Source organism: Bison bison, unplaced genomic scaffold (assembly GCF_000754665.1).
Source record: "Bison bison bison isolate TAMUID 2011002044 unplaced genomic scaffold, Bison_UMD1.0 scf7180017864473, whole genome shotgun sequence".
Taxonomy (NCBI): domain Eukaryota; kingdom Metazoa; phylum Chordata; class Mammalia; order Artiodactyla; family Bovidae; genus Bison; species Bison bison.
The window spans coordinates 5,296,721-5,305,992 of NW_011495034.1; the positions used below are offsets into that span (position 1 = coordinate 5,296,721).

Sequence of the window (9,272 nt, forward strand, 5' to 3'; positions counted from 1 at the left end):
GTGGTGGAAGGCCGCCGCCCAGTGGTGCGGATGCAGGGGGTGATGGTGGTGGGCCAGGGAGGAGGTCATGGCCGCCGCCTCCCGCTGCGAGGCGCACGAGCTGAGATGCGAGACCAGGCGCACGCGCAGCGGGTCGGAGGAGTCCAGGCCTTCCACGGAGCTCAGGTACCTCGCCACTTCTGTTAAGCACTCCCGGAATCCAATGCTCATGAAGTCCATGGCAAGGGCGTGTGCATCAAAGTAGCCTAAAAAGGGGTTCGAGCACAGTGCGGGCCAGAAGAGACAGCGAGGGAGAGAGAATGATAACCATTATGAAAAGTAACCACCGACTACGTTCCACCCTCTCCTTCAGAGATTTAAGTACAACTAGCGGTCCTTTCTGAAGATGCTGCCAGCTATTTATGGCCGTGATTTTTGCAGACATTAAGAAAGTGTACTTTGCAATTCACATGTGTGACAATTCTGGTAGTGCTATACACTACAGCTGTTCTTGCAACCAAATATTACAGTGGGGGGAAAAAATTAAGAACATCTGTGTTTCAAACACTTCCAGAAAAAAAAAAAATGGTGTCTCTTTTGTATGGTGGGACAGTGAAATTCTCTAGTAAACTTTTGCACGGGTATTACAGAGGACCAGTCTCTCTGTCTCTGTCACATGAGTTAGAGATTAAAGGGTTTATCAGAAACATCCTCACTCCCTTGGCATTTGTAGCAGAGATGTGAAAAGCATACAACCAGATTGAGGACTTTGTTAGAAATGTGCTAGAACTGCTTAATAAAGTCATACATGCTTCGTGACTCATGGTGGTTTTTTTTTTAATCGACAAAATGAAAACACCATTCTTTGTATGAAAAAAATTTAAAGAAAGAAAAATGATTTTTAAAAATGTGGTTACTAATTTGAAGATCGGATTTTTCTATCAGGTAATATGAGGCTCTTTGGCTGCCATGAGGTTACTATAACTCTTAGCTTTCCTGAAGTTCAAATATAAATTTATTTCATTGGTTGTCTTAGTTTAAGTTTTTTCTGGCATCTATTCAAGAAAATAAATGTATGTTAATTATGTCCTTGTGTATGCATGTACTCCTACACATAAGGTTATTATCATAAAAATGGCTAAAGTCCATCACATTTATGAGAATCTCTTTTTATCCAAAGATAATACATTAGAATAGAAAATAATAATATCTGACTAGTATCAGTGCCAATTTAGGGTACTGATAATAATCAGAGATTTGGGGAAATGTCACCACTTGGAATTAGTGACCTCTAGTACAAACACATCCTTCTCAGATTTTTTTTCTCATTTGCAAGTTTTTTTAAAAACAATTTTCAAATTAAAATTTAGTCTACTCACTTTGGGGATGTGTGTATATATAAATGACAAATATCACATTCAAACAAGGTTATTTTCATCTAAGGCATTTACTGTATTATCTTTTTTGTTTTTGTAGATCAAAGTATTACCTGTTTCATTTATCATCTATTAACATTTAAACTTATTCTATAGTTTGACTCTGGAAAAATAGTTGTCACAGTAGTCAAAGTTCAAGAGCTAGAATTCCAAGAGAAACTTGGACGTCCCAAAAAAGAAATTTGGGGAAAAATATATACATTAAGATAGTAACAGCACAAAGCTGACATAAGAGAATATCATGAAATGTGGAAGATAAGCAACAAAAATCGTTATCATCCCAGGCCTTCAGCACAGTTAGCAATAAAGCCCCTGACATTTAGGAGGTAAAGTTCTTCCTGAAGAAGATGCCTCCAAAGAAAGATTTCACATTAAGTGTCCTTAGGGTCCTCTGTAAGGCTTTGCAGACTTCTGACTTCCATGAGAGAACGGAGGTTATCATCAGAGTAGACAGAGTCCAGAAACCCAGAGGGATCCAGAAATTTAGGTTACTCTAAATCTTCTCTAGAAATTACTGCCTTAGCAAAACAGACTAAAGAATAGATCAAAAGAATTGAACCCCAAGAGCTTCCAAGAATTTTCATGACTAGGCACAAAGTAATTGAAATTGGTGATTTGCTGGCTATATATTGTTCAACATGGCTGAGTTCTCTGTTGTATCTTAAGGCATATAAATTATATAATTCCTATTCTACCGCTGAATGCAGAGGGAAACCACGATGAGCAGCTGTTTCCTGTGACTGGATCTTGGGCCAATAACAATAGCAGAGGGGTCCACGCCGCTTTCCATCACTGCACTATGGGCTTTAAGTGACTAAACTCACAACAACATTGTGAAGCAAACACTCTCACTGTCCTCATTTTATAGATGAAGAAACTGGGCTTCAGAGAAGGTTAGTAACTTATCCAGGGTCACAGAGCTTAAAAAAAAAGAAAAAAAAAAATAGCAGAGCCAGGATTTGAAACCAGGCAACCTAACCGCAGAGTCTCTGCCCTTCGCCAGTACATTCTGAGGCCCCATAGTTGCTGTGAGTCTAACAACTTGCGCCCACACCGCCAGCCCCTCCTCCCCCCAAGGCCCAAACATTCTCTGGTGAGGTGACCTCTCTAATGACCGGGCAGTCAGGCGACTTGTGTGGAACTTGCTCGCAAATGTCTGTTCACAGACTATTTTGGGACAGATTTTAGGACTGTTCAGGTAGCCGAGAATAGCAACCAAGATGGAACTTCGTTTTTATACTAAGGCATAAGAACAATATTACTCTTTAGAAGTATAGCTCATGCCAACTATTTGAAACACTGATCAAAATCCTTAGCTTTACAGCTAACAGTGCCAAGAGAGGTAAAGCAATCAAACAGCTTTCCCCTGCAGCATCTCTAATTCAGTCAGTCTCCTAGTATCTTGAGGGAGCTCGTGTAGAGACAGAATCATGGGGCTGCGGGGACCCTTGAGAATTCAGTGCTGCTGGTACAGGCCTCCCCATGTAGCTTAGCACCTCTGTCTCGGTTTAAAGGTAGGGGCAGTGGCTAAGCTGGGCTGGATCACTGGCATCTACAATTTCATCCAGTTCTCTATTATGTAAGAATATTTGCATGCTTTGCAGAGGGTTACATTTTAATGAGAAGAAATCACAATTCCATACCCATTCAGTATGTTTATTCATGCAGGACAGTTCCTTGACCCAGGACAACAGAGGGTAAGTCACACTGGGCTGAGGGCATCCCTTTACCATGATCACCCTCCACCTGACACAGGTAGAAAGATGGTGATGCTCAGAGCTGATGTTCTACAGGTCCTCAGTGGAGTTAAATACTGAAATACTTGGGCACCAATTGGTAAACAGCTATTTCTCTCCAGTGCCCTGCTTCTGCCCTGATCTAGGGAAAACTCTGGGGCTCTGCACTAAAAGGCTAATGCTGAACAGAGAGAAGCCTCTAGGGTGTAGCTGCAGGGCTTCGTCTTTATGGTACCCTCTCCTCAGCCAGTTATCAAATATATGAACTAGCACCCTTGGGTAAGACGAATACGGAAGGCCTTCTTGAAGGGGAAGAAGATACAATGGACAAAATCAAGTCTGAGGATACGTGAGAAGTACGATAATGAAATCTGAACGAATCAGCGTCCAGGATCTCAAGTTCATTTATACCATGAAGTGAGGGTCCGTCCCCGAGACCCCTGGACTATTCCTCCCTAAGTCACTATCTGGTACAGAATACATCTCTCCATGGCACTGGGCCAGGGCACCTGCTCCTGTTTGCTCTCTGCGGGAATGACTGTTGCATCAGTGGTTTCCAGGACAGAGATTCACTACCTGCACTTCAAATGCTCTGTGTGGTCTAAATCCAAGACTAATCAGACTCTGAAAACAACAATGAAAATTCACTTCTTTTGGAATAGCTGCATGATACTGAGTCCTAGCCTTGATTTAATGGGTGGAGGGGAGGGCGGTGGGGGAGGGAAAGAAGAAGATAAAAAAGATTGCCTCTACCCTCCTGTTTATGTTTGGATGTTTGTGTGTTTGTTTTGTCTTTGGTACAAATTCCAGCATGCACTTCTGAAAGTCCCAAACAAATCTCTGACCAGGCTGCTGTGAATGAAGCCTTACTCCCACAGTACTATGAAAGCAAACACAAGCCCAGGGTCAAGTGCTGCTTTTGTTCCAGAAGTTCTTTCCCACGAGTTCAATCCTGCCATTAGCATTGATTTCCACGGCTTTAATCTGGGACCTCCTATCTCAGCTTGTTAAAGAGCTGTTCAACTATGACTTCCTTACAATCTTAAGGAGAAAAAAATGAAAAGAGAAAGGCAGAAAGGAGGGGAGGAATGAAGTCACCGACTTACCTTTACCCCCAGTTGCCTGCAGCATCTTTAAGTGATCTACTGTCATTTGAAGTATTTCAGCTTTTTCTAACTTTGCAGATCCCTGAATAAACAAATAATGAAGTCTCATAAATCCTATGGAAACAAATTTGGAACAATTTATCCTGAATGTTCATTTTCCCTCCCACTAAGAAATTCTCAGTTTAATCTTTTCATAGAAAAAAAAATCTGAACTCCTTCCAAATTTCACATGAAGACACTAATTATGTCACACCTAGTGACAGATATTTGCCATTTTAACTCTTAAAGAATAAAAGGCATGATAAGTAATTTTTAATCACAAAAACAATTACACTAAGATCACTCCACCCAAACTATTACAACTGCAAAATTCTCAAACTTTGCATCAATCTCTGCCCTGGTTAATAATATACTTTATTAGGCGATATATAATAGTCTTCCCTGGTGGCTCAGACAGTAAAGAATCCACCTGCAATGTGGGAGACCCGGGTTCGATTCCTGGGTGGGGAAGATCTCCTGGAGGAGGGCGTGGGACCCACTCCAGTATTTCTCCCTGGAGAATTCCATGGACAGAGGAGCCTGGCGAGCTACAGTTGTTGGGGTCACAGAGTTGGACACGACTGAGCAACTAACACTATAGGGCAACTGACACTTAAAAGTCTGGATCAGTTGAATCCAACTCTGGAGGAAAAGGAGATAGGATCTCAGAAAATTATTGTCAAAAGCATATTTTTCAAAAATAGAATTCTAAGATGCCTTTAAGGTAATTCATACTACACTACTGCTGTAAGAAGTACCAAAAGTGCAAAAAGGGAGACTTTCAAAGTTTTTTCCCCCAATAACTACCAGCAGGTGTCACTGTAAATTCCAAGATCATAAACAAGAAAGCATATCTACCTCTTTATCTAGTAAGCATCAAAAATGCTTAAGGATATCTGAAAGCTTTAAAACGGCTCTTAATAAAACTGTCTTGGAAATATATTTTATGCCCATTCCCCCATTTTAAGGCACCTCTGGAAACCAACTGGAATATGCCACTTCAAGCTGTCTCAGAGGGCTGTGGGTGGCTTCTAATTTCTTGGAAGAGCGAAATAATTAAATCAGTATGTTTTCTTGAAAAGGAAACTGAAGTTTATTTCAGGTTCCTATGCTTTACTTGTTTTGTGAAAATTGTCAGCACCCAGTACACGGTGAGAGTGCCAGAGTTATTTAAACTGCTCAAAAGAACACTCTTCTAATCATATTGTGACACAGCCAGCTCACCAGGGTTGGTCGCCAAGCTCAGCAAATGGGAAAGCCTGTGTTTATGGTAACTAACTGCCAAACTACTGAGGTCTGCTTTTAAGGTTTGTTTTAAGTCGACAGTTAAGGGGAAAAAAAAAAAATCTAACAACCCTCCCTCTTCCCCCAAAAATCACCGAACTGTACCTCATAACTGTAGACATTTCAGTACTGAAAGTAAAAAACGTCATTGATTACTGATATTTCAGCGTGTTGTGGAAATGGTACTAATCAAAACTACAACTTGCCCATTATATTTAGCTTATCAGTTTTAGCATACAGAGTGGGTGTCTTTTTTCTTTTAAAAATGTGTAATCAATAACACATGACACCTTGTACTTCTGTTCATGTTCAATTTTTCCATGAAGATGAACAGGAGTTTCAGTGAAAGTGACTAATAACAAAACTGCAGTTTCTGGATAATTTCCAAGGACTTTGTGGGGCTTGCTTTATAATGTTTGTGGTTCATGAAACAACAAAGTGGAATAAACAAACAATGGATGTCTTATATCCTATTTGAAGTTAATTGAAAGTATAACATCTTCAACAAGCGTATGATGCCATGATGTTTAAAAGATGCTGTTAGAACTCTGACCGTCAACCATGGAGGCCGAGGGAAAACCACAACTTTTCCAAAATGACAGAGGAAGATTTAAACATTTGGCTTCCTACTTTATCAAGTGTGCAAAATATTTTTTCCTTTTTCTTTTTTGTAAACAAACACTTGAATTCTGAAAAGGGGAATTTATGGCTAGTTTGATTTTTACCAAACTTTCACAAATATGCCTCAAAATAAACATGATTCTATTAACCCAGGGATTAAAAATGAAACCAAGTGGTTTGGTAAATAAATTTTGTTAGTACTATTATTTAGGAAATAGAATGAGAGATGTTACTTCCTTGGCTTTGGCTGTTTTGTTTTTTTTTTTAAATAAAAAAGCTTACTTAAAAGAATAGTTAAAAATAGTTTGAGACAAAAAATGAAATTTCACATAGATACCTTTTTTTTTTTTTTTAAGAAGACTACTACATACAGCTCGGTTTTAAACCACTACTGGTATTCATAGAAAGAACAGAGAAAGCATGAACATGTTACCCTGAAGGGGAAAATAAGCTAGAGAATGGAAATGTTTTTCAACTTCATGATGGATTATGTTTTTAATAGTTTTGCCACAACAAAGCATTTTATTGAAATAGCTGCTGTGTGCCAGATCAGGGCACATACACCATTATTTTAATGAGCTTTAACAAGAACCCACATTCCCAGATGAGAGAATTAGATTTTTTGAGCTCTTTGGTGGGATGGTCAGGGGTGGGGGCAGCTTACTTGTTTTTCAAAAGCGGTTGGCACCAGTCGTCTCAACTCAGATAAACTGTTATTTATCCGATCTCGACGCCTTTTCTCTATTATCTATCCCCAAAAAAGCAAAAGAACAACAAAAATGTATGAATACACGGATGATAAAATGATTCATAATGGAAAAATACAACCGCTACACATTAGGCAGGATTACAGGAAACAAAAAGAAAAAAAGAATCACATACCCCTCTCCTTTTTTTTCTTGCCATAATCTGAGATGTTGTTGTTGGCGAATTCGACCTAATCACAGAGCTAGTACTTTGCCTACGAGATAAGAAGAGTTTGTCAGGTGCTGTATGAACATAACAGTTGTTTCTTCTGGGTGCTTGAAGGCACCCACGAAATAATTCAGAGAGACAGCATAGTTTAGATCAGTGTTATTTTATTCTTAATTCTTATTCTTAACAAACTTTGCTTTCAGCCCTTTCATATCTTTTCAGGAAAAGAATCATGCCATTTTTTTCTTTTAATGAGTAATCCAGATGCCAAATCTACTGGCAGAAAACATCTCTAAACTTTTATTGGTCTCCCAATGAAATACTTATGGGCAGTCAGGGTGAGAAGTTAGATATTAGTACTTCCTAGTTCCACTCATAAATGTTTCTTAAAAGTCAGCTAATCTCTAATAGCATCCCTCCTTCTCCCTGAGGACAGACGCACTAAACAAAGCAATGCTATTGTAAAATAAAGGCCATGTTTAGCAGTATTATCAAACAGATATACAGTCACCGTATGTCAAACTGCTGTCCCTAGATGCAGTCTTTAAGATAAACAGAAGTTATCTATTTAAAAACTCCAATTAGTCATACAGAAAGAAAAAAAAGACAAATTCAATGTTTTCTGTGTCAATTTTCCAAAAGAATGACCCCAAATTAAATATGCCACTAACAGAAAAATTAAAATTAGATCAACTATTAGGTAAATATTTTACTTTGAAAATAAAACTCTAGGTGACTATCTCTCAGCCTTCAATCTAAGCTTAAAACTCTGAGTTGTAACCCATCTTGAGTTTGCTAATAAAAAAATATTTTGTATCAAAAGTTCAATCAAATCACCGCACTGTCACATAATTTTTTATGATACATTCTAGTTGGTATCTGTTTCTCTTCATAATTCATGGATACTCTGCTTTTTCATGTTCTCAAATTCTCCAGGTTCCTGTTATTTGTTCTTTCATTTTAGAAATGTTGTGCACACCAGGTTCTTATTACCTCACCTTCTCACTTCTGGATCTTATTTCTGAATTAACTGTTCCCCTCATTTCCACCCCTTCTCAACTGGTTTCACCTTTCACACATCTTTTGTTTTTCAGATCTCATTTTTTTAAAGATGACACAACACTTTAATAATTATGATACTTTGGAAACAATATTTCAAGTAAATATCTTTGCTTCTGCTGATTCCAGGCTAGCTAAGGTCTGTACATATTAGACTAATATTGAAAGAAAACCAGTTTTCTAAAGGTAGAAAGAATTTTACTCTTGAGTGACAGCTGCAGATAAATAATTAAGGTGCTTCTGGGGATGCCAATTAGAAGCAATTATCATTTGACCCGCCTTGGCACTAAAACGCCTCCATAACCTCCCTCTGTCACTGCAGAGTGGAGGGCTGGCTTCTGTGATCACGACCCCGATCTTTTCTAGACTTAGGAACAAACAGTAAGAGTGAGGACGCCCGAAAGACTTGTCACTCACACCTCAGTCAACCAAATTACACTCGACCAACCTGGAAATCTCAAACTATTTAGCCTTGCCATCGCAAACTGCTTTAATTTCTCCAAAAAGCAAGTCATCTTTTAGCATCTTTAAAAATTAAACAATCTCCCCGCCCCCCTTCGCCTGGCCCATTTTGAAAGTGCTCCCCAATACAATTTCGGTGGCGGGTGCGTCGCGGGGTCGCCCGGACATGCCAGTCCGCGTGTCCAACGCTGACAGCCAGGGGACCCTCCTTCGCCAGCCCCTGCACACTTCCAGCCGCGTCCCCCGTCTTCTCGCCCCACCCCTCGAGTGCAAACCCACATGCCTCGCCCCACCCCAACACGCGCTCCGCGAGCGCCCACCACTCAAAAGTATTCCAGGCAAAACTTTCCCCTGCTAGGTTAGAAGGCGGCGGCGAAAAACCTCGGGATTTCCAACGAGCCGTTGGTACACAAAGCTCCCCGATGCCTAGGGCTCCGGACAGCTCCCGCCGAGCCCGCGCTCACCCCGAGTAATTGTTCTCGCTCCCCACGTCGATGGTCTCGTCCATGTCGCTCTCAGAGGTCGTCTCCTCGCAAGGGCGCTTCATCGCGGAGAAGACCGCGCGGGCGCAGCCGGGCCGGAGCCACGGACGCCGAGCGGGACGCAGCGCCCTCCCTGCCTTCCTCCTCCCGCCT

The 9,272-nt window shown here is 40.5% G+C and overlaps 1 protein-coding gene across 1 annotated transcript in view; it reads right to left on the reverse strand.

The window, feature by feature from the left end:
* The window catches only part of HEY2 (hes-related family bHLH transcription factor with YRPW motif 2), a 12,083-nt gene extending 2,818 nt beyond the window's left edge, over positions 1–9,265 (reverse strand). Inside the window, exons 1-5 of the mRNA XM_010861952.1 lie at positions 9,102–9,265; positions 7,084–7,162; positions 6,866–6,949; positions 4,258–4,339; positions 19–245 (exon numbers count right to left, since the gene is read on the reverse strand). Of these exons, the coding sequence (XP_010860254.1) occupies positions 19–245; positions 4,258–4,339; positions 6,866–6,949; positions 7,084–7,162; positions 9,102–9,184 (555 nt within the window). The 5' untranslated portion in view covers positions 9,185–9,265. The remainder of the gene's footprint in view (positions 1–18; positions 246–4,257; positions 4,340–6,865; positions 6,950–7,083; positions 7,163–9,101) is intronic.
* Positions 9,266–9,272: the final 7 nt, after the last annotated feature.